This window comes from Lutjanus erythropterus, chromosome 14, assembly GCF_056507025.1.
Source record: "Lutjanus erythropterus isolate fLutEry1 chromosome 14, fLutEry1.hap2, whole genome shotgun sequence".
Classification (NCBI taxonomy): Eukaryota; Metazoa; Chordata; class Actinopteri; order Lutjaniformes; family Lutjanidae; genus Lutjanus; species Lutjanus erythropterus.
In genome coordinates this window covers 10,508,168-10,534,414 of record NC_139330.1, presented here as the reverse complement: position 1 = coordinate 10,534,414, position 26,247 = coordinate 10,508,168, and the positions used below count along the sequence as shown (strand labels likewise).

The window sequence follows — 26,247 nt, the reverse complement described above, 5'->3', positions numbered from 1 at the left end:
TACTGTGAATACATTTCAAGTATCCAGTGTCAGATCATCGCCATCCAGACAGTGACCCCTTTCAGTTGGATGGGCAACATAAACCAACTGAAGTGTCAACCGAGGGTCAACCCAGTAATCTGTTATGTAAAAAGGTCTCATATTAACGACATTAATACCAGGTCACAGAGGTCGGTCCAGGAGCGATTTGAAAAATATGGCAGAATAGTGACACGGATTATTACCCAATGTAATAACATGGCCCCTACACTGATGATTCATTGGTGCAACCCTTTAAAACGGTCCAGATGTGACGAGGTGGAGCTTCCTTCTTTAAGAAAAGTCCTTAAAAGCCTTCTGTAAATACCTGCAATGGCTTTTTTATTTTATTTTTAAAGCAAGCAATGTACAATATCTGAGTGTTTTCCATGTCCTCCATCGGTGCATTGCATTAACTATAGCATTAAAGTAAATCTTTGCACAATCTGCTTTCAGCTGAGCTTTAAAATTTTGAGGAGGAGAATAGCCCAGTGTGATATGAGTGCAGTGCATTTGGCCTTATTTTGGTTGGACTACATGTAACCGGATTACGTAGCCAGTTTACATAATTAGGATACAAAAAATAGGGAACTGTAATCCATTATAGTGACAGAAAAAAAGGTGATGTAATCAGATTACAGATACATTTAGGATATATTTAATGGGGATTATTAGCAGGTTTGCAATTTTAAAATACATGTTACTACCATGCACACATTACAACACTTCATGAGTCTCACCGCACCACTCTGGTCTGAGTAAAACCTGTCAATTCATTAACATGGCCTCCAGTGAAAAATGCTTAACTGGGTGGAAATTTCAAAGATCTGCCTTCAGCTGTGAAAATACTGTCATTATATAAGAATACTGCATTTAATTTAAAGAGACATTTACAGGAAAGAGCAGCTGCTAGCAGTGACACAGGCTAAACCAATTAGAAAGCTAACCTGTCAGTACTATTAGTATTAGCATGAATAGCATAGTGAACATTAAATGTGCATAATTACTACCATAACTGGAAAACTGGACTGGATTAGGTTCCTGATTTTTTTTTTTTTTTGAAGAAGAAGTAAGTAGTAATTGTATCAGAATACATTTTTAAAGTAACCCTCCCAGCGCTGCTAGTGTTTGCTTCAAAGTTTTTTTTGTTTTTTTTTTGTTTTTTTTTACTTTGCCAGTTTCCTCTGTTTATGGATTTTTGCCTCCTCCCTGTCTGCTTTCTTTGCCTCTCTGGACTCCTTCCTGTGTGTGATCATTCGGCCCATCAGTAAAGATTTTTGAACTCCACCTTGCCTCCAGTGAGCATCTCTGCACCTGAGTCTATGTTGCTTCCCGAGTCGTGACAGGAAGATAAAACAACCAGCAGTCCCGGAGTCAAAACCACACCCAAAAAGTGAATTTCACCCACTGTGCTGGTACGTCATACCTCGCCTTCCTTGTTCTCTGCGGGTGGAGGCTGGGCGAGACAGACTGACGGACCGACAGCTGCTGAGAAGCAGCATTTCACATCACCGCCTCCCTCCCCAGGACAGGAGCTCCTCTAAGTCTCATTAGGCCAGACTGGCAGCTCAAGTGAAGGGAAAGAGGACCACGTGCCCAGTCTCCCATGGCAAAAACCTCCCCATCGCTCACAGGAGCTCTCATTACTTCTCTCCCCTTCCCTCCGTCCCCACGGTCCCTCTCCTAAAGGCAGCCAGCTCCATCCATCAGATCTATCGATCCTGTCTCCCCCTGGTGTGGTACCTGCCTGTTTTTGAGACTAAGTGGGAAGGATGGCAGAGCTGGCATGATATTTCAGCTTTCCAGTGACAGCCTCGTCCCCCAGGGATGTTACAAGGTGAACCAGTGTCTGGGCTTCGAGGAGGAAGTGCCCCCACGTAGATCTAAATAGAGGAGCTCTCCCTGGAGGAATTACTAACAATATGTTTTTCCTGCTCGGACATCGAAGTAATAATCAATTCTCTGTTGCTTCCATTGCTGGTTACGCTGCCTGCTAAAAAAAAAAAAAGAGCATCCCATTCCTCTTGCTGTTACACACGAGAAAGCAGCACAAAGCGTCTCTCTGCGCAAAACAAACCAAATCCATTTCTCTTCAAAAACGCTGTCATAAGTGTTGTTTAAGGCCTGACAGTGATGTTTCACAAAAGAACGTGAATACTGTAAATCTTCTTAAAGAGATTTGATGGTGTGTCACACAGAGTTCCTCTCAGCTTTGATCTTATTACTCTGATGATTTTTGGGCAGAGAAGCAAGCTTAAGCTTTTAAAGCGATTGCCTTTTAGAGCAGTCTGACATGACTGCTTGTTATACTTTTAACTGGGATTAAAAACAGAAATATTTGTCTTTTAATCAGATCCATCTGAAATATGCTCAGTGTTTTTGAGGATCACAGAGTAAATAACTGTGACTAATTTGCAGACTTTATGTAACAGACAATTTTGCATGTTTGATCAAAGAAAATATGCTAATACTTTATTTGTAGGTGTGTGCATAAGACTGTCATTGCACTGCCGTAACTATGTCATGTCACTTCTCATGACAGTGTCAAGTTTGGTTGTGGTGGTTTTCTTGCTGGATTTTGTTCCTGGCAGTGGGGGCTGAGTCAGCTAACTGGGAGGGCTAGCACCCCAGCTAACTGAGCTACAGTAACTAGCTAAAACTCCAACAGCAGTTAACTCACTTTATTAAACTAGTAAACGAGTCATTGAACTGGCCTTGTAACATCTTTATGGATGGTTCGAATGTGCCACTTGTGGTCAAAGAAAATATTCATGACACACTTATAATGTTCTCATGACTACCAGTGTCAAAACCAACTACATGTGACTGTGTAGAGGGTTATGCACGTGATGTCACAGAAGGCGGAGTCACTGTGGTTACACCCACTGAGTGGCAAAAAGACATCTGAGTGGCAGAGTTAGCGTCCAGCTTGATGCCACAAAAACACAAAATACACATCCGTTATGATAAAGAGCAGTTGTGCGATTGACTGAACAAATTGATTAAACAAGAAATCAGAGTGATTTCTTTTACAAACTGCCAAAAGCTGAAGCAAAGAAGCAAATTGATTGCTGTGATTCACAGAAACAACCTGAATCCAGGCACTGAAATGTGGATTTGTGCCAGGCATGTGAGAATTGGTGGTAAAATCATGTCCTTTGGTGTCCTCATCACTTTAATTTTGCCAACAAATGCCACCTAGAAATAAATTTACGACCATTTCACCAGTGTCAAGAAAGCTGACTCCTGTCTACATGTCAATGTCCATGAACCGCTGTGTCTTTGCTAAGTTGTCAGGATCGCTGTCGTGTCCACCTGTCTTTGATTTAAGCAGATAATCGATTGTTTTGCTCTCAGTTTTCCCTGCTAAAGGCAGGATGTTGCAGGATGTCTTGCCACTCAGTCCGACTGAGAAGGCGTGTCGTGGTGGGGAAGCGACATCAGTGCATGACCCCTATAATGTAATGTTCAAACATAAAAATAAACTGTTTCTTTAAGTTTGATAATGCCAAGTTTTCATGACAGAGACACTTCAAGCAGTTTCAGCTTTTCCTAGAAAGTGACATAACTGACTGAGTGACACGCTCCATAAAGACAGGTGCCATAACATGACTTCTGTGGTCATGAGTGTCCAACAGACACCAAAAATAATGTCATATTTCATTTATACACTTAGATTATGAAACTGAATATACATTTCTGTATCAAAATATTACAGTATAGTTGTTGTGTCCCTCTCCTGAAGGTTCTCCTGCAGCTGGAGATTGTTGATAATGAAGACAGCATGAAGGAATTTGAAAATAGACTCTACATAGTAATAATCTACTTTTCAGTATTGTAGTGTACTGTCTATACCACCTCTGCTCAGAGTGATCACGACTCTTTATCACACTAAATGGAAGAATATGAACACCGACTGCACTGCAGTGGTCTCCAATCAGCAATAATACAACATAGATGTAACCCGGATGTTATAGCAGCTCTATAAATACATGTTTCCACTCTATATCACAAAATAAATGGAAGAATATAAAAACAATCAGTGTGGGGAATAAAGCATCATATGATCTGATGACCTATGATATAAATCTTAAGTGTTGCAGCTGTATAAAATGTGAGTAAAAATAGAGACCGCACACTGGATAATACTTTCATGAAGACTTAAATGTCACATGGAGGTGTTTCAGCCTAATAAATGTTCATGGGAGCATTATTTAATGTGCAGACTCAGTTTTTCCTGTTTTGACATGTACTTCTGTCCAGAACCTAGTATGCAGGCTATTGTGTTTGTATATGTGTGCTTTTGTAAATGTTTTGCGTGAAATAAGATGCTGAACTATAAATCAAAACCTACACTGTCTTTGTTTAGACTCTCAAAACCTACAGAGGATACAGTTACTGCTGACAATGACCCTGATGAAGACGTGTGTTGGCCGCAACATGTTGGCCATTTTTAATACATATTGCCATGCAAAAAGTTATTTTAATTTTGCACAAACCCCACAGTGTGTCTTGGATTGGTTTTGACAGGGACTCGCAATTTTGATTTTTTTTAATGAGATTGTTTCACTCATGCAATGAGATCTTCACAAGATTGAATAAACACAGAGAAGATGATCTCTTTGCCCTGGTGGCTATGGCCGTGACTGCACGATTCAAATATAGAGTTGTTGTTATTTGTGAGGTTATTTGTTTTTCTATGTTCAACTGAGGTTGCTAGCATTTTTATTATAACTACCCTGCTCTTCTTTGATTTCTTGCAAATTACTGAAACACAAAATTACATCACTGATTGTGTGGCACAGAAGTTATCCGCTTGATTTGAGGAATCACTTAACTTGGCTTGCTTGACTTGATTTTCACTACAGTAACTTGGGACTTGAGACTTGAAGTTTAAGACTTGAGACATGCTGGTGACTTACTCCCACCTCTGGTACTTCCACAGTCTCTCATTATTAAGGCATATTAGACATCAGATGCTTGAATCATCAGAGATTTAAATGTCTTTTAATGTGGCTTTCTGTTATTTTTTGCTCAGGGCGTCTTACAGCTCAGTTAGATCACATGCAGTCTAATTATTCCAAATATGGTCTGAATGATTAAATATGTAAATGAGTAATATTTCTGACTTGGTTCCTGCAGGATCACTAAATCCCTCTCTGCGTTTGCACAGACACATGTTGCACGACCTCCTTCCACTTTTGGTCTCTCAAACGTCTGTGTTGTTTCTTCAGAAGATCTCACAGTTTTTGTTTTTTCCACGTGAGTAATTTCTGAAATGGCCAGCGTGTAAATTAGACATATCAAAATGAAGACGAAAGCAGACATGTGCTTGCATCTCAGTGCATTTGCGCCAATGCTGTGATTTGTCATGCAGCCATAAGTGATGGAAATAGGTCTGTTTCTGAGGAGACTGCAGCTCCCACCGGCACAGTGTTTATAATTAAGTGTGATTTTCGACGTCAGGATCAGACCACAGGAAAACGAATAACGCAGGCTATTTCCTCTTGTCTGTGCAAACTCTGTTGTTCATTTGTGCCACACTTGCTTTCCTGATTTGACAGATAAATATGTAGATTTTAAGCTGGGAAGACTTGCAATTAAATGATTTAAAATGCTTATTAATTCCACAGGAATTTCCTTCCTATTTAATTGCTTGGTTGAATTTATTCAACAGTTGAGTAACATGCAGAGTGAATTTGAATGAGCTACTAAAACCACTGGAAAGAGTCAAAATAGTGTCTGTCCAGTGTCCAGTTTTGGTCTGTACATAAACACCTCTCAGGAGAGTTAATTTCACTGACTCAGTGACCAGAACTGACACGCAGTCGCTCAAACGTAACAAAAGGTGTCAGTTTCAGAGGAGCACACGGAAATCCTAGAGGATGTGAAAGGCATGAATTTGAAAAAAAAATAAAAAATCCCACCTTAATTTGCATTCATTAGTGGTGTCTGTGACGCCGGTTGAAGCGGCGCGAGAGTAAAATCTGCAACACGATCTATGAATCTCCCTCGGTTCAGAGAGTTTGTACATGTACCTGTCAGACAACATTACAACTCAGCAGGGAATCAAATAAACAAATCCAGATCCCAGACCCAAATCCCCTGATGCACTCCTGAAATCATTCATTCATATTCAGCCATGAAATATTCTCCATAAATCCGGAGAAACATTCAGACAAGGAGTGGAACAACATCACTTGCATTTGCATGCCAGTTTCACATGTTTAATGCTTTTTTTTTACCTGTCCTTTCCTTTTGTTGTTTATTCTCCTAATTTCTTTGAAAGCAGAATGAACAAGTTAACGCAGGAAAATTCTTAAAATGAATCCATTTGTGTTGGAAAATTTTGGCAAATTTTCACGTTTACATTTACTGATTGAAAAAAGTTCCATGCTGCGTGAGAAAAACCTGCCAGAGACCATCCAGCTGACCGTTTACCAAACACAGCTTGGCAACCCTAACTAGGCACGGCAGGTCTGTCAAGCTTTGGATTTTTCCACATGTTGAGGTGGTTTGCTCTCGAGGTTGTAGTCAAAGTGACACTCTGACAGTTCACCCCAAAATCAAAAATACATATTTTCCCTCTTATCTGTGGTGCCATTTATCCATCTAGATTGTTGTGGACTGAGTTGCAGAGTTCTGGAGACATCAGTTGTAAGGATGTCTGACCTCTTTTGAATATAATGGTGCAAAATCGTGCTCAGGTTGTGGTGTTCAAAGCACCAAAAATACACCATCTTTCCAGAAATGATGACCGGCTACTCAAGACAATCCACAGATCTTCTTGTGAGCAGTTTCGTGTGTACAGTCCAACATTAATCTGCTCCCAACAAGGTCTGTGGATTATCTTGAGTAACCAAGTCCATCTAGTACCATTATATTCAGGAGAAGGCAGACATCTCTACGGTTCATATATCTCTGAACTGTCCCTTTAAAGAGCAGTGTTTTTGTCCACTCCAGCATAAACTGTAGTTTTGTCTGGTTATAGTGCAGGAACATTTAAAACTACCGTACATCGTTTTGTGGGGTTAAAATTAGAATTTAGCATGTGCAGTCAGTGTTGATGGTAAATGTAGTCAACTGAAGCAATAATTTCCTCAGTTCATGCTGCTTCTGCTTGTGGATCTGTGCCAGCAGTGCCAACATGTAACACATGTAATAATTAACAAGCTTCACGATCGTGTTCTCAGCACCGTGTTCTTGGCAAGAGAAATACTCTCTCTTTTTAGAGTCTTCTTGTTTTATGTCAGCTGGAAACGTCAAAAAGTTACAACGATGTTTTAAATAAACTCATGTAGGTAACGTTAGGTTAATTAGCTAGCTAGCTGCAGCTTATACCACCTGCTAAACCACAGTGTTAATTTCAGGCGACAAATTGACAGTTGGCGGGTAGAAATGAGCAGCCTGCTTTTGTCTACCTCTGTTGGAAATCAAGGACCCATTATTTCGAAAAATAACTATGAATTGCAAGTGGTGATTCTGCCACTGTTGTCAGCAACAGAAACTAATGCAGGGTGACCAGATGTCCCCGTCTTCTGGAGCCGTCCCCCGGAAATGCCCCAGTTTTTAACTGTGTTTTGGAAGACTGAACAGGAAGAAGAGTGAAGGAGATAAAGTTACCAAGTACCCCGTTTTATCAGTTGCCCTGCACCATAGTTTATTATAATACAATTGTTTCTGTAATCAAAATATGCTACATAAAACCAGAATTGTACCATTTTTGAAAAGCTTATAATATTGGATATTTTGATGATGTTTAAACCACCGAACTGGAAATGTCCCCAGTTTTCGTTTAAGAAATCTGGTCACCTTAAACTTAAAGGCAGATCTGACTGGATTGTATGGAATAAATATGGAAAGAAAACTAATTAGAATACAATATAATAATGCACAATATCATAGCAACCAAATTGCATAGACAAAGCACTTGCTCTGCATGGTGCTTTATTTTACATCAGGAAACAGCTCACCCTGCTATATCTGCCTGCTGAAAACCATCTGGGTTTTTCTCCGTGGCCATTTTATGAGCAGAGCTGCCACGCGGGGCACAGTATGGTGCAAGCACAGATTCAATTATGAGGTGGGGGTGTTTGGCAGGAAGGTGCGTATGCCAGGCTCTGTCTGCATGCAGCCTGAAGCTGATAGATGTGGAGACTTCGGCCTGGCAAGTGGTTTGCAACCTGTCTGTCATGTCAGAAAGGCCCATTGTGCTGCGGTGGAAAAACCCTGAGCACTCAGCTGTGTTTACAGCCCAGAGCGCGCGTCTGCAGACACGCCTCCGAGGATCCCTTAACAGCCTCCTGCTCCAAAAACACAGGGCGGAATCAGATGGAGACAAAGCCACGCCATCCCATTCTCCCCGCCATGTCCTCTGTGAGGCTGCCTCCCAATTAGCCACACTGCCGCTGCTGAAGCAAGATAACAATAGAAGCCCATGTATCCCCTAAAGACCTCACTAGAGGACCTTTATTACCGTATTGATATCTCCTACATGTCGCTGCTGCCCTCACTTGCCTGGCTGCATGCCCGCACATCTTATATGAGGGAAAATCACCAGAGGGGCTGTAACTCAATACAAGAAGAAAACAGCGGGACACAACATTAGGCTGAATGGTACATGCTGTAATTAGTGAGATGCTGCAAGGAATAAATATAAAATATGATACAGCGAGTTCAAGCTGCACAGTAAATTAAAAAAAAAAAAAAAAGATTAATAGGTGAAAGTACAAAAATTTTCTGACAAAAAGTCAAGTGACACCCAGTGGAATGAACAAGAATATAACATAAAATAAAATAAAAACAACACATAATCAGTGGCAGATACAATAAATTTAGGGAAAAAAACAAACAGCAGTTGCAAACACTTATCTTGTCTGTCCACTGATATTTTATCCTTCAATTTTCTCTACATGCATGACACAATTTGACTATTGTGACACAAAACACAGAGCATCTCTATAAGCCTACACTGCTTTAAGACAGGGAGGGAAACAATCTGAATATTGCATTTTCCACACAAAAGAAAACAATAAAGTGTTCAAGTTAGCTCACATTCTGTAGCACCACACATGAGTTATTTCATGGACAAAATTACATATAACTGCAGTCCAATCGTACAGAAAAACGCACAAAAGTGGCAAGCTTACCTAAAAAAAATTAAGCATACGTTTTAGTTTATGTGCAAGATTTTTACCAGTTAAAGATTGTCCACTTGGTCCTCAGCCAAAATTCCAACAGGTGGTTGTGGTTTCAGGCTGGCTATTTGACTGTTTTTGTCACTGAATTTTAAAGTGAGACTGTGCAACTTGTGCAACGCAACAAAATTACTACTGTTTCGCAAATCTTCTATCGTGTGTATCCTCCGTTATTGTGTTATATGCTGGTATGGAAATTCCAAAATTACTCTCAGGAACAAATTAGAAAACAACGGGCCAACAGCAGGCTGTGCTGTTCCACCTGCATCAGACCAGGTTCCCAAGGAAGTCAGTGAAGATTCAGCCACTCCCCTCTGGTTGTAGATATAACTACCCCAAGATAAGAACCAACCGGGCAAAAAAGATCATTCACACCCCTGGTAATAACTCAACTAAACAAGATGCAGTAGCCATGGTGAGTCTAGAGGAATACAAACACTAGGGGTTGTGTACATGGATACATAGAGATCTGCAGTATACTGACTGTATTATGACAGTTGTTGGGAGACAGTTATTGACATGCACTTGGGGCGCAACAGCTGAGTTTAGACCGAAGATTCACAGAAACGAGTTGAAACTTGCACCAGTCTGCAATATTCTGAAAATCTAAGGCTTGTGTCGTACAGACATGGCCGTTCCTCAAACAGATTGATGAGGTGAGCCTTTCTTTCCTTTGTCTAAAACTCTGCCATCACTGACAGTTTCTAACTTGACCAGCTGGCTTCGCTATGACCTGATTGGCTGTTGAAACAGGTGGCGTGCCTTACTGTACGCTCTGAAAGCAGCCACTTGTGATTTGCCATCGGCTGGTTTGACTGCTGCAACTTTTCCTTGCAACGCTCGAAGACGGTTTCTCTTCTGTGGAAGAAGACCAGGCTGCCTCTCCTGGCTTTCCCAGAATGATTTCTCACTGAGGAGGGATTCAGCCAGGATAACACTTGGAGAACGCTGCAAACTTCACACCTAGCATTTTGGCTAATTCTGGCATATCAGCAGAAATATTTATTAATTTGTTCTGTCCAAGGGAAAAAAAGAAACCAAAAAACTTGAAACTGATACAGCTTTACTGTAACTTATGGTGGCTAATATTAGCTAATATCAGTCAGTTTACAGATCGTATGACTATTCTTCTAGTCCTGTTACACTATGTTTAAGTTGTTGTTCAGCAAAAGTTACACAGTCTCACTTAAAGTCATTGATCATTTCTGAGAGTCTGCTGGTTTGCAAATGGCCACAAAAATAGAGCCTTGAAAATTCAGCCAAATTCACCAAATACTCTGTTTTCTGCAGTAAAAACTGATTTAATTTAATCATTCAGCACTAGTAAGACATGACATAAAAACCTTTATCCAAAAACATCTTCATTGAAAAAATAATCACTGTTGGCTCTGTGGCCTAAGGCACTCTTTCCCTGGTTAAACTTGTGCTGGCAAGATTTGAGGAGCTTCTAAAATTTGCATTAAAGTGTCTTATATTTTGCATTTATATCAAAGTCCTTCAGATGTGTTTTTTTCATTTGTAGATGGAAGAAATGTTACACAGACTTTCAGAGGCTTTGTGCTGGAAACTTTCAGCAGTACCACAGAGGCTGGTAGCAAAGCCCTTTGAGTGAGGCTTTACAGTAAATGGATATGGGGTCACTCCTGCTGCAAAGCTGAGGTCAGACTCTCACAGAGCCGGTCTGTGTGCGAGTGGTCATAAAAACCCTACAAGCATCCATTTCAAATGCCCCAGCTGTCACTGAAGTACTGGTCCTCTTCTTCTTCATCTTCCTCTTCCTCTTCTTCTTCTTCCTCAGTCCCATTTTTCATCAGGTCATCATCTTGTAACTCACTCCCTTCCTCTTCCTCCTCATTGTCTTCTTTGAGCTGTGCGAGCATGGTTTGTAAAGTGACTTTCAATTCCTGGACCTCCTTTTCTAGAGACTGTGCAGCATGAGTTAAGGAAGAATTCAGAGGACAGTAAAGTACAAATACTTTGTTAGTGTATCTATGCTTTACTTGGGTATTTATTTTTCTGACAAAGTTCTACTTTTACTCCCTACATTTAACATAAATATATGTACTTTTGATTCCTTATATTTTCAAAACCAGTTAGTCTTAATGCATTTGAGGGAAATTGCTGACTATTTTTATTTTGCATCATTACACACTGCCTTCCGTAAAGACGTAAAAAACGTAACAGACAAATAGGGCTACTTTTGACTTATCTACTTTGAGTACATTTTAGAATGTGTACTTTTTCACTTTTACTTACTAAAGAAGTTGAGTCGGTACTTCTATTCTGACTACTAGAGTAATTTTTAGACAAGTATCTGTAATTCTACATGAGTAAAGACTGTTTGTATTTTTGCCGCCTCTGCTGCAGACACAAACTGACAGTGAGACATTAACATGTAAATAAAAAGGCATGCCAGCAGACAAATATTGGGGCAAATGTGACACTTGTGGCCCTCCATGGTTAATGGTGACAGCAGTGGACAGCCATAACCGGATGAAGTCATCAATCTCCAATTTGGCCACCAAATGGATTACTGGGACAGATCATCAAGTCATACCCAATTTAACCCCATCCAATTCACTATTCATGAGCTCATCTCGTCCGTGGGGCTGGGTAGCAGTGCGGGGACCCAAGCAAACAGACTGCCCAGCTAAATTATTCATTAACCATCAATGAAACGGGATAGAGGCTGTCATCAGTGGGGGGGATTGTTTAACCTGCTTAGAAACTCAAATTAATCGTGTGAGTGTCCAGCTTAAGTGGCAAATCAAAGGGATGGCTTTGATGGCAGATGGGGCCTGATGGCTCGTTTTACTGTCTGAATGGATACAGATTGTCCTCATTCATAATTAACCAGCCGTTAAAGAGCTTTTCATGAATACTGCAGAAGGTTCGACGAGCCTTTTTAAGGCAACATGGTCCAAATGGGACGGTGGGGTTCAGAATTTTATCGAAGGCCTTTAAGACAAACCACAGATTGCATATCCATCTCTTTTTTTTCACTTCCAGTCTCTGTGGTCGTCCATCCACCTCCTTGTATTGAGAGCAAGGACTCAATTAAGACCCTTAGAGACTGGAGGTTTGATCTTCCTGTCACTATGGCAACAGCGGCGCCATCCCGAGTTCAGTTCCTGTTCAAATTTCTGCAACCCAACAACAATACTGTCTTCCATCTTCAGTGTCCTCAAATGGTCACAGTGCTTTTGCAAGAGTGCGCCGACTTCAAAAAGGCTGAGATGAATGACGTGTAAGGACACAAAAACAGAGAGGTGGAAAGGTGGAGCCCATCTGTGTCCATCTCCAACTGCCAGGCTGCATTGATATCATGCAAACAGTGAAGGGAGTCTGCCCTGCACTGACCCCTGACAGCACAGCAGGGGACAAGAATCCCTAATCAGAAGTGAAAACAGCCTGGCTCCACTTCAACTGAGAGAGCTTTTTAGAATTTAAAAAACTGACTAACAGAGAGTCTTATTTGTACACAGGTGTAAATGGGCACACGGCAGCTATATGGCTATTCACACCCAACCCCTTTATTTTAGCTATAAAGAGTGGAAAAGTCACTGTTGATAAGACGCTGTGGAGGATGGATGGGTTAAGTGCAATATGCACCCAGATTGGAATAGCCATTGTGGGTATTTACATCATATTAAATATATAGCCTAGCATGGCACAAACAAGCACCCAGGTGTCCATAGCCAACAGTGTTGTATCTGTATCTGTCTGTGTAAATAGCCAATATGGCCTTTTACACCTGTATGGCTGAGACAAGTCATGTACTTAACCCCACCCCGCGAGACTCTGATTTTCCAGAAATATTAAGTTGAATGTCATGTCAATGGTACCTGTTATTTATTGTTATTGTTATTTTTTTAAGCAGATGCTATTTGCACCTGGGGTGGAGTAGCCAATGTGGCTATGAGCACTTGGGATGGAATAGCCACATTGGCTATTTACAGCCAGGTGTATATTAAATTAATTATATAGCCTAGCATTGCAGAGGAAGGCCACCAGGTGACTGTGGCCAACAATGCTTTTTGCATGTATAAATAACCAATGTTACTGTTTGCACCCATATGGCAGAGACAAACCATGATCTTTTCCTAAACCTAACCAAGTGCTGTGGTTGCCTAAACCTAACCAAACGGAAAAAAGTGTCTGTCTACATACCCCCAGGTGTAAATAGCCACACTGGTGATTCCACCCCGAGTGCAAACAGCCACATTGGTTATTCCAAACCGGGTGATGCAGTGTGTCTGTTCTCACCCAGGTGCAAATACACACTCTAATATTATTATTTTAGTTTGCTGTTGCAGTTTGGTTAGATTCAGGCAACAAAACCACAAGATCATGGTTTCTGTCATGTGGGTGTAAATAGCCACATCAGTTATTTACACCCCAAGCTAATATCATTGTTGGCTATGGACACCTGGGTGCTTGTCTCTGCCACGCTAGGCTGTATACACTCAGGTGCAAATAGTCTCTGCCTAAAACTAAATAAACATCTTCACCAGATCAGTCTAGTCAAGTATTTCTGGCAGCTCATGTTCTGAAAAGAGAAATGAGGCATGACACCAAATAAATAAATAAAACAGCAGGTTAGATGTCAAATTTTCTTCATCCCCGTGTTGAGATATTGCCTTTTCTATCTGTCTTCATAAACCCACAGAGTGGAGGGGAAAAGTAGAGCGAGAAAAACACACTAATCTATTTCCAATCAGCTTTCTAATTAGCGCGGAAAATGATGTATTGTGACCTGTAATCAGCTTCAACAGTTTCATTTGAGTCATTATCATGGATATTGTAATTTCCTCCGAGTCAGATACCAGCAAGTGGAAGTGGGTAGACGGAGGAGGCGAGGAGGGGCGAGGGGAGGGTCAGCAGGAGGATGGACATTAAGATATGACGGGTGCACAGTCATTACAGTGACATTCCTCCATCCAGCGCGGAGCTGCCCCTGTCGGCCCGACTTTAATCTCAGCCCTTGGTGACTGGCAGCCCGCATCAAGGACCCTCTAATAACCTCACTTGGACTTTTACCATTTCATTTTCCAGTTGGCACGTCCAGCCTGTCAAGAAAAATCCTCTGATCCCAGTTTATCTTCAATTCCCTCTCTGAATGGACCCATAATGTCAGATAAAGAAGGCTGATTTTTCTTTCCTCGAAAGGTAAAGTCACAGAACATCAGTCAGCCTAGAGGTAGTTTGGATGTGTACTTTCGAGGGTTGGAAGGCCTCAAGGAAACTAGGTCCTTAAGATGGATGGACAGAGACAGAAACACACACACAGATAGCATACAGTTTATATGATGTATGTAATTGAGAGAGCTGTGAAAGGATATGAGTAAGGGCCTGATCCCGGTTGAGTATGGCCGTCTGCAATTCATCTTCCAAGGTCACCAGTCTGTCACTGATCAGCTCGCAACGCTCCGTCAGGTCTGCCGCCTCAGCCTCGCTGCATTCGTCCTGGCAAGGAAAGGAAACAAGGGATGAAAATATGGGTAAGGAAAGGGAAGTAGGATCAACAAGTGGTGCTGCAAGGATTCATATATATGGGTCTGTTATTTGAAATGAAAAACACAAAACAGCAACACCAAGCAACCTACCAGAAAAAAAAGTTTTTTTTAACACTGGTGTGTCAAGAATGCTAAAATGTTTCATCATCTGGCAAAACAGGTTGGGAGACTTTGTTGTACTGAAGCAATGCAACATTTTTGCGCAGGATGATACACACTTTACATATATTTTCCATATATTTTACGACAACATGCAACCAGGGGTCTCAATCGGACAGTCTAATTACATTAAAATGTGGACTCATCAGGTCTTTCTCTTTGCATGGTAAAGTCTTAACTTGCATTTGCAAATGCAGTGACAAACTATGTTTACTTACAACGACTTTACAAAGTGTCCTCAAGCCAATGTAGTATACTTTATACAGTTATTGTGGGTTTTTAATGCTGTTCTTAATGCAAGGCTGCTTGGGGGGTCAAAGGTTATGGGTATTCAGTGTTTTTGGCCTTGCACCTTACGTGCAGAGATTTCTCTGGATTCTATGAATCTTTTAATGATATTATGGTTTGTAGATGGTGATACGTTATGTTTTATACAACTTCATCCCAACATTGTCAAAGAAAATAAAACACATCTATGCAAGACTCCCTGCAGACTGTTTTGAAACTAACGAAAACATATTTATGATAATTACATGGCTTTGTTAAATTCTCGATTCTGATTGGTCAATTACGCTGTTCTGTGGTCTTTTTCTGAATAACAGACTGTTGCTATGGACACAGTTCTGATCAAAGACTCTATTTTTTCAATAAGTAGCCATGTAATAATAATATAATGTGCATCTCATATTCCCCATAAATCTTACACAGTAGATCTTTTGTATGGATCAAGCTCCAAAAACACCGGATCCTACATTTCCCCTGATGCAACGAGATGAAGCTGACTGTAGTTTTAAGGCATTATAGCTGTTACTGTAAACTTATCAGGGTCTTTGTGGCTCACAGAGGCTCTAAAACAAGTGTAATGATATATTTTCATACAGTATCTTGCAATTCAATATGAGGTTAATTAGTCCCCATAACTACACAGGTAGCAAATAAGTTCAGTGTGTTTAACAACCGTCTAGTAATATCTCACAGGACAATAATGTAAACCATAATACACTTGTGATTATAATTAACTTCATGTTGGACAGTGCTGCACAGGTAATACCTGCAACATTATTGTGTCATTTGCTGCATATAGTCATATATATATATATATACCATCAAACACATACAGTAGGTACTGCTGACTGATGACACATTAAATCACTTTTACACCCAAGAATAGTGAGTATATGTTATAATATTTCAGTTGCATATATAAGATTGATGAAGGTTACTGTTTGAATACAAACGTCATGCAACACTTGTTGACGTGAGTTATTTCATGCTCTTTAGTTAGTTTTGCTAGCTTTAGTTTGAAAAATGATTGCACATGTGCTCTTATGACCATGAGTCAGAGCAGCACTGAGCTTTTCAGAGTTTTAATCTCCTTCACACTATCCTTGATAGTTTTTCAACGAAATACGAGTTTGAAGTGTAGAAGAGCAGGGCAGGCAAAAAAATATGAGGCTGCCAAAATCTTTGCTTGGTTCAGCGCCAAGGTCATAATGTACACAATACACACCAGGGGGGCAGTGTGCACAACGCTGAGCGGTGTGTCTGCAGATGACCTGAGGATGCTGCGAGGCTGTGTGTGTGTGTGTACAGGAGGGTGGTGCGAATGTCAGGTTGGTGGTGGAGGAGCAGAGTGCAGTGGGGCACGGAGCATTCAGAGAGCAGAGCTGGCCATAATTAGAACAGGCCCCTTTGCAGACATCGTGTCCTAGTTTCTTCACACTTATCAAGCATAGAGAACACAAACACACGCGCAAGAGTACACAGGCGCACGTCAAGCAAATAGACACACACGCGCATGCACGCAGACCCAATGTTCTCTTCAAACAGCACATAGAAATCTGACTCATAGATGCAGGTAGGAAATATCAACTCCCTGCAGCTCGGAGGTGTCAGAACAATCACTTGAAAGTCGTGTCTCTGGTCTCTGTCCTGGAATAGCACTCCTTATCCGGATGATGTAACATCCCAAAAGAAGTGTACAACAACAACAGGCCTGAGGCGTGACGATATGTTCAAGTCATCCCTGATGCAATTAAGGAATTAAGTAAGACTTAAAGGCAGAACAGCCCACGGGACAGAAGAGTTTAAGAAAACATCATTTTTTTCGTTTGCGGTGCACTTAAATGTGTCCTCAGGCGTCACCTCATGTGACGCAGGGATCCCTGCACCAAGAAGGTAGATGTTCAGCTTATAGATTCACTGAGCTGTTTGTTTGCCCAGCTTCTTTAACAGATAAGAGAGCTGTGTTTGTGCAGCTGATTGATTCTATACTTTACAGCCTCCAGTCAGCATTCGTAAAGTCAATACAAGCACAGGGTAGAAAACAAAGGCTCAGTGTGCAGAATGACATCCCTGGCATGTTTCTTAATGACTTTGTACACAAACGTTTCAAGAAAATATTCAAAAGCTGTTATGTAGCAATCAAAACAATTAAAATTACCTATGGTTGTCATAGTTACCTCTGCCTTTGAAACAGGAAAACATGGGAAATGAGATTTCAACATGTCAGTTTGCATAATAGAATCCCAGAAATACATCTACTGGTGTGTTGATTCCTGCTGCACATTAGTGTTAATGCTATTAGACCAAACGTAAACAAAGCAGACTGCAGAGGCACGAACTTGAGCAAATTATTTGGAAATTCAATTCAGACTCATGTATGCACCGGTATGGTTATTTAAGCAATAATGAGTGAGAGGCAGCAGGTAATTGTGCAGGTTCCCACGGGTGCTGTTAGGCCCGACACTTTGTGCCGAGCGGGCGATACAAAGTAATAATATTGCACTGGTATTACACTCAAGGTCATAATTGCTTTTACAAACAATAGAGTAGGTTAATTCATTTTAAACTCAAAAGAAAATTAACTAGCTTATGATTAACTAGTGCGTTTATTATCAGTGATGGATTGTTAGTAAGTTACTGGATCCAGAAATCAGTTTCCAGGATTGTCTACAAATATGTGCAGTGACAGTATGAGGTGTGAGTCTGTAGTTGTGTCCCAGTTCCACACTGAAATAAGTTTTTTCAGACTGGAAAAGTGACAAAATTAAGTATACTCAAAAAGAAAGTATGAAAACTAGAAAGTTCACTTTCTTTTTTTGTTTTCAGGGTCCTCCTGAGGTCTGACTACCACCTGCAATATTTTTTTTGAGCTGCGGTCCAATTCCACACAAGTCACGCTCCCTCTTCATGTGTTTTTTTATCCGGTGTTAGTGAATGTGAGTCCTTCTCTGTCCTCCAAATGTCTGGCGGCCTGTTGAATAAGTTTCTCATGTTACAGCTAAACAGGGCACTAAAATATGTTTCTGAAAACATATTAAGCCAGAAATAGGCAATGCAATAACAGAATATTAGATATATTTGACCAACACTGCCCAGAGTTTCATGAGGCTCCGTTGGAAACTGGACCCAAAATGTAACACTCTTGTTGGTTTTCCAAGATCTTAACAAAACAATTGACTTTAATGTTTTGTAGTACATTATAGGACAATAGCGTCAATCAACAGTACTCTAAAAATCAACATCTTTTATTCTGCATACTGGCAGTTTTGAGTATACTTAATTTTGTCGCTATTTTAAGTGTGAAGTGGAATTGGGACACAGCTTCAGTTTTTGAGTGCGCCGTTGGTGCACACTTCTGTCCCGCAGTGCACAATTCTCCACAATTTTTGGAAAAATCTCTTTGTGAAGTTTGATATTGCAGTTTGACTGACATGTGACAGCACCTAATTACCTTTTAGTACAAAATGGTAAAGCTGATTTCATAGATACTACATTAAAAAAACAATATCAAAGCATGAAGCATTTGTTAAAAAGTGCCTGTACTAAAAAAAAAAAGTATTAAATCTGCAAAATCTTCTTTTCTTATTGGTTAATTGAAGGTAATATTTCTGAGCCATGTTTTGATTGACATCCATACACCTTGCCTGATTGATGTTTGTGCATTTTATATAATGTCCCGCTAATATTAAAGGGAAAAATGCATCGATTTCTTCTATATAGTAGCTACTGTATTCTGACACAGCATCATCTACACAGTTCTGACAGTGTGCTGGAGTAAACAAAAACTACCTGATTATCAAATCTAATCAAAACATTCCACTTTAATAATGTCTCTTTTCTCGCTAGGTGCCGTGGGTCAATATGAAAACGGGGATGCAAGGACCTTGAGAGGATAAAAGAACAATTAGTCAAGATTAGAAGAAAAAAAAGAGTAGGTCTAAAACACACACTTGCACACATGCACACACACCAATCAATCTCCATTGTGGCAGCAGGGCAGCAGCTTGGCAGCAGCTAAGTGGAAATCATTTACTTAAAGTCATTATGGAAAGGAGAAAGAGGTCAGACCCTCGGCGAGGCATTGAATCCAGCTCCTCCAAAGTGCTATCACAACATCATCAAGACAAAGATACCAAGAACATTTAGCAGCCATCACATCATCTGACTCAGTGATGCTTCATACTGAGACGCGCACATATACAGTTCATAATAATGGTGGTAGATCTGCCAGTCAAATTCTAAGTGATTCTTTGAAAGCTTTACTTCACACAAGGAGGTAAGCAAAACGCTTCTCCTTTGAGTCTGAGTTGCCGCTGCACAGTAGCTAACGGGCTTGGGGAGTAACAGATTACATGTAATCAGATGCAAAAAAAAAACGTATTCCATAACAGTTAGAGGAAAAAGAAGACGTTATAAAGATCACAGTTATATTTAGTAAAAATAGGGATTACTTAGCAGGATTACAATTCCAAAAGACATTTTAACATAAAGAATGCACTAACATTACCTGCACAGGGCAGCTGCTAAAGTTGGCTCCACAGATCAGCTGTGAAAATTAGCTACACTGAAATACAGTTACAGCTAGCTAACTTGTGAATACTGCTGCATAATTACCACTATTAGTCTTAATGTACACTCAGGTACTACATTTGCTGTCACCATCTGTAACTGCAGGTATCACATGCACATGCAGCTGCATTAAAACAAACTGACTAACATTAAATAACTTCAGATGTGAATATATGTCACTTTCACAGATCCTGAAGCAACGTCTTTTAACCATCTTCAGAATTTGGTTTCTTTTTAACATGGACGAGCCCGGCACAGACCTGTTTTAAATACAGGAAGCAGGAAAGGAGAAAGTTGACAGAGTTGCCAAGATGGCACAGCTGTCACTGGAACACAGACCCAAAAAGCGAGACAAAGGAAAAGTCAATTATATCCTTGGTAGAGCTGTGAGAGCATTTCCTAGTCAAGTATCTAGTTTGGAGTCTGTTCACACTGGTATAGGCTAATTAAAAATAACATCAGTTTAGTTAGAAAATAGTAATATTAAATTGGCTAATTAGGTCTAAATATATTGTATTTATTTTATTCAGCCCCCTCAGTGTCTGCTTTGAAAGTACACAGTACACATACAGAGGAATTCATCCATTAAACCAGAAGAAGACATGCGTACACCATTATACAACTCAAATCAATTAAGTCTGGTTTAAAATCCTGCATGAGGCATTCGTTTAACAAGTACAGGTTAGGTGCTTTTTTACCAATTCTCAACCAGGTGTGAATGAGTATAAATGCATGACTTTAAAGCAGGAAGGCGCTGACAGGAGAACACACAGTCAGCAAACAAGCCTGTATAAACAATGGTCTGGTAAAAAGGCATTGTCAGACAGTCGGCGACACCAACCGAGGCTTCTCATGCAGATCAGTATTGATCGGACAGTCAGGGAGGCGACAGAGGTCATGTTTAAGTTAAGGTCAACTAATTGATTCCTCTGTGTCCCAGTAAGCCCCGCGTCAATGTAACTGACACTTTAATTACACAGATAACATTCAAGCATACAGTGACAGCGGTAACATTACCAACCTCTGGGTGATTATCCTCCATGCAGAACAAAAACTCCTCCAATTTCTGCAACAAAAGGGAGAGATTTGTTGAGGCCACACAGTCATAAACCTGCTCATGAATTATTGAAAATGTAATTATGTTGGCTGTGTACTGTATGTGTGCAGCATCATCATAATGAGAGGAGGTTGTAATTATTCATCACCAAAACTGACAAGGAGAAAATAGATTAACTGGCTCATCTGAACTGCAGGTTTCCTTTGTTAGTATTCAAAGTGTGTAATTGTACATTCTTCACTGAGGGAGGAGGTAATTACTGTACCTATTTGAACGCAAACATATTGTTTGTGGCTTTAGGGTAACAACGTAAACAGGAAGAGTAACAACAAGTAGTAATCTATTTAATTTAATCTATTTAATTATTATTTTTTGATTAAAAATTGTGTAACAGACCTCGCCGCTGTGCTCTGCAGTAATCACAGGTGCCAGTGACCGTCTATAATTCTTCAAATGTTTTAGACGCTACACTTTTGAACACACAGTGGATCCTCTGTGCTCCCTTTAATTACATCCACCTCACAGCAACATATAATCTGTCACATGCAGTTTTCAGGGTACAGATCACAAAGATTTTCTGGCATCCAACTGATAAAATATTCTTCTGCTGTGTGTTGCCTTGAGATGAAAACACTCATATCTGCTAAATCCAAACTGAAGGTCATTTTTGATATGTGGGTCCTTGAATATTCAGAAGAGTAAAGTAGAAATGTTATATATGCAGGAAGATATTAAATAGAAGAATAACAGTTAAAAAAAAGTTCTTATTTTTCTGTTGTGTTTGCTCATCTCCCCAAAGATACAGAGACTCTTATTCCCCAAAGGTACACAAGTCAGCACGGCAATGTTTGACTTGTTTTTATGTTCGTTCTGTGACTGTTTCATATGAAGCACTTGGTGCATATAATTTATTTGGTGTAAAGCACTTTGGGCTGTATTTCATGTATGAAAGGTGCTATACAAACAAAGTTTATTATTATTATTATTAGAATTATCATTATACAGTGTTGCTATCCATCTCTTTCCTTAAAAGTTCATCCCAAAATCAAAAATACAGATTTTCCCCCTGGCCTGTAGCGTTATTTATTAATTTAGGAGATATCGGCCATAAAGATGTCTGCCCTCTCTCCAATATAATGTGACTATATGGCTCTCAGCTTGTGGTGCTCAAAGTGGCAAAAAAACATTGGACAAATTCAAAACCGGCGTCTCTTTCCAAAAATCCACACACCTTCTTGTGAGCAGTTCTAATCTACCTGAACTATTCTATTTCTAGTAGAAAGAAAGTAGTTCTGGTAGATTCTACTGCAGAAAGAAAGTGGTTCCTACATGAAACTGCTCACAACAAGGTGTTTTTGTGCTTTGAGCACCACGAACCAGGTGGCATTTAGTCCCGTTATATTGGAGAGAAGGCAGGCATCTCTACAACTCACATAAAAATATCTAGATGGATAAATAGCACTACAGGGCAGAAGAAAATATTTATTCTGGGGGTGAACTGTCCCTTTGGGAAGAAATTTCAAGTTACAAAGTGCTTGTTCTTGTGAAGAACATGTTAGCGGGTTAGTTGGGGACGTCAGTGTGTTGTGACGCATGTTAAATGTTGTAAAGCGAATTTTTGCTCTTCTGTCCATGAACACAAAAGCTTCTTTTTATTGTACATTGTGCAACAAATTCAAAGCAAAATTGTGACTCATGTCCAAAGACCATTTCTGAACACAGATGCTCTGAAACTTTCAAGGATTTACGGTAAAATCCAAAAGTTTTAAAATGTATTTTTGCTGCCTAACGGGTGAATTCAGAGAACGCTCTTGCCACATTGAGCTCCGGTGTTTGTCTTGGAGGACACAGAAAATAGAGTGCACAGGACGGAGACAAAAGAGAGAAATGGTTGACTGTCTCACCTTTTAGTTCTCGGAGAAATGTTAGGAGGGGCCAGACTTTAGGAGGAGAAAGAAAAGCAGAGAGAAACAAAGGAGAAGCAGAAAATAGATCCATGCAGTTTGTAAAATGCGGTCAGGCAGGGCAGAGGAAAGAAGACATCAATGAAAAGTGAGTATTTATGACTGCACAGAGCAAAATAGAGAAGGTAAAGAGGGTGCAACAGTAGGAGTTATTAAACATGACAATGAAAATCCACTGTTTTAATACATGCAAGTGGGAATTCTGCCAACAGATAATTGACATATATGTGCTTATGTGAAGATCAGTAAATCCTTATTGTATATAAGTGTAAATAAGTTATTTACTATTGAAAAATCATGTAAGATCACAATCTGCGAGCCAAAATAACAAAATATACTCTCACAAAAGCATGTCTGGAAGTGTGCTATTTTTTTTTTTTTATTAATGCTGGCTCTGTTGGCTTTGTTCCTATCTCAGACGAGTCTGTCAGACTACGTGGGTGGAGGAAAGTGTGAGGAGAGGAGAGAATGAGTCGGACTCTGCCCCGAGGCAGTGGACCTCAACTCACTGTGGGATAGACCAGCACGGAGCGCTCACACAAGCACACACAAAACACCACAGACATGCATTCCCGCTAAACGCATGTAATCGTGCAGAAACAGACTCTTAAATCTGTAGAATGAAGCCAAAATATTTCCAAGCGGCTGCCTCCCGCACGCCCACGACTTCCTCGTTTAGAAATACCTTCGAGCGAACGTCGTAAATGAGACCGCTGCTCATCTAACTGTAGTCGACAGACTTTTGTACAGTGACAACAGCTGAATGTTCCGACTGAAAATGTCCTCTCCGGTCAAGTGAGAAGACTGACTGAGCAAGAACACTTTATTTGAGGTCAAGTTTCCTACCATGGCAATAAAAAAGAAAAAAGAAAGTGAACCTGAAAAAGTGGCAAAGACGGGTGTGAAATATGTAAGACTTCAGCAATGGAAAGGGTTTCTTTTATATTCATGATACTCTAACTCTCAGTCTGCACTCTGGTATGAATACATAAGCATCTGGATGAATAATACATTATGTGTTGTTAACAAGAGTCTGTTGTGTTACCTTAGTGAACTCTGAGTTCTGTAAGTTGGCCTCAGGACACCAGCGTCCTCCCAACGCAGTCAGCATGGCGCAATCCTCTTCTTCTTTGGTGCACAGTTGGGTTGGGAGGTCCGCCGCCACAGTGGGGAGGTCTTCGGCGTCTGCTCCACTGCAGCTGGGGGTTCGCAACTGGAGGCCCCGCAAGAACAGGTGACACGCTTCCAGGTCAGCTTCCCAGATCCGCTCCAAGCCCGGACAGCCACAGCTACAAAGAGGAACAGAGCGCTGTCTTAGACCCTAAAATACCACGCCATACCCTGTCATCAATTCAGTTCAGTGACAAGATATTTAATGTTCAAATTATTAGACTTTATTGTTTTTATTGATTAGTATTGCACAACTTTCCCTGTCTTTTGTTACTGCTGTCCCAACTTCTTTGTAACGTGTTGCAGTCTTCAAATTCAGTTTGAGTATATATTTACAAAAAACAATAAAGTTTGAACATGAAATATCTTGTCTCTGTACTGTATTCAATTAAATATAGATTGAAAAGTTTTGGGGAATGCACTTCTTTTGCTGAGAGTCAGATAAGATCAATGCAACTTCTGTTTCTGTCTGTTAAGGATTGTCCTGGAGCCACAAGACATTTAGCTTTGCTAAGCATAAAGACTTGGAAGCAGGCCAAAAGACTGATTGATGCCTTGTATAACCACAACTTAAACATATGACATAACAAGCTTTGCTACATTTTTGTTTTCTATTATTTTTCGCAGCCTCTGTTGGTGAAACACATATTGCCTGAGACAGAAATAAACTCATAGACACTGGAGAAGGGAGCACGGGGTTTAGCTTGAAGAGCAGCAGACCTTGGTGAGTTCATGCAGGACATGTAGAAAAGACAGAAAATTAAAACCACTCACTCATAGAATACAATCCAATAAATAAGGAATAAAACATCTCCAACTCATGCAATAATCAGTTCTAATGATAAAAGCATAAAACAGCTGGTAAAATCAACTCCAACACATAGGAACAGAATTTAAAAAAACAGTTGCACCTAAAGAGAAATTAGCAGCAACAAAAAAAAAATCCCCTAGATAAAGTGCATAAGTGCCTTGAAAACATCTGCCCTATTGCATAACGGATTAAACCTGCTGAGTGGCCTTCAGTGGTCTGTTTGAAGTGTTAAGGAGGTGGACAGCTTCAGGGTTTGTGCTCCTCTGGAACCTGGAGGTTCTGGCTTTAATGCCTCTTATTCATATGAGGGAGGGAAGATGAGTGAGTGTATATGTGTATATTTCTATGAACAACTGTATATATAATGTTATTTTAATTTACTGGATATTTTTTCTACATGTAATCTGTGTATATGTTCTATGTGTCACACGACAGGGACTAGAACTTTAATTTTGTTGATGACTAATTAATTACCTTGATCCCTAACGTGTTTACTTGTGACCTTTAGAGGTGTTGATAGGTGTATTTTTGAACTTTGCGTCTGTTTCCCCCTCCTCCCAGTCTTTGCAGCAGCCAGGCCAACGACCTGCTAAACATTAAATGGATGTGAGACAGACAGAGAGAGGCAGTGACCTTCTCATCTAACTCCAGGCAAGAAAGTGAATAAGTGTCTTTCCCCAAATGCCAAACTATCTATTTAAAGTACCAATAAACACCTTTTTTACGTTTATCAGTAATTATGTACATATTTACTAAAAAATGCGTCCAAATAGCAAGTTGGAGACATCCTATATCCTATATTCCATACACAATCTATGGTTGAAGTGGCTTGTTTACCCTGAGCCCCTCCACTCCAGACTTGAAGAAAGTTCTGCAGGCTGCAGGAGCAACTTTGTAAACTGACATTGACAAGCGACATTGTAAGTTGATCAGCTGTTTATAACTGTCAATGTAAAGCAAAGCCCATTATCTTAAAAACAAAAGCCCACCACTCTAAAAAAAAAACAAAAAACACATACAGGAGTTTGAGTTAAGTGGCTGCCTGTCTTACTGCCTGCCAGACTCCATTAACACGTTGCTCAATTTAACCGTTTTAACCGCCCACTCCTTTTACAAGATTATTAATTATTTCTTGCAACTCGTGAACAGACACTTACTCATTCGGTCAAGATTCTGTTTTAGATTTCACTCTAATTAACACGAAACAGGCAAACAATAACACACGTTTACTGACCACGGCTGCAGTGTTGACGTCAGAGAAGCGAGTATTTCAGCTTAACATGTTTCCTTAATCACTGAGGACATGTCATAGTCATTTTATGATTTATTACAGCAAATATATTACATATTTCTCTTTTAAAGCTAAAAATACAAAAGGTACGGCGTGTTCGCCACAACTGTGAATTGCCGCTGTGGTTATACAGGCCCAGTAAAGGACATCTTTAATAATATCTCTATAATAAAGCACTGACAAAAGCTTGACAGGGGAGAAATGAATCAT

The 26,247-nt window shown here is 40.2% G+C and overlaps 1 protein-coding gene across 2 annotated transcripts in view; it reads right to left on the bottom strand.

Annotated features, from left to right (window-relative positions):
- Positions 1 to 8,622: 8,622 nt before the first annotated feature.
- Positions 8,623 to 26,247, bottom strand: part of disc1 (DISC1 scaffold protein) — a 61,651-nt gene continuing 44,026 nt past the window's right edge. Inside the window, exons 11-14 of one of the 2 annotated variants that reach the window (XM_084735533.1) lie at positions 23,811 to 24,054; positions 20,766 to 20,810; positions 14,558 to 14,681; positions 8,623 to 11,142 (exon numbers count right to left, since the gene is read on the bottom strand). In XM_084735533.1, the coding sequence (XP_084591659.1) occupies positions 10,937 to 11,142; positions 14,558 to 14,681; positions 20,766 to 20,810; positions 23,811 to 24,054 (619 nt within the window). In that variant the 3' untranslated portion in view covers positions 8,623 to 10,936. Of the gene's footprint in view, positions 11,143 to 13,699; positions 14,682 to 20,765; positions 20,811 to 23,810; positions 24,055 to 26,247 lie in introns of those variants that run through there. The other variant, XM_084735532.1, reaches the window with a different exon arrangement.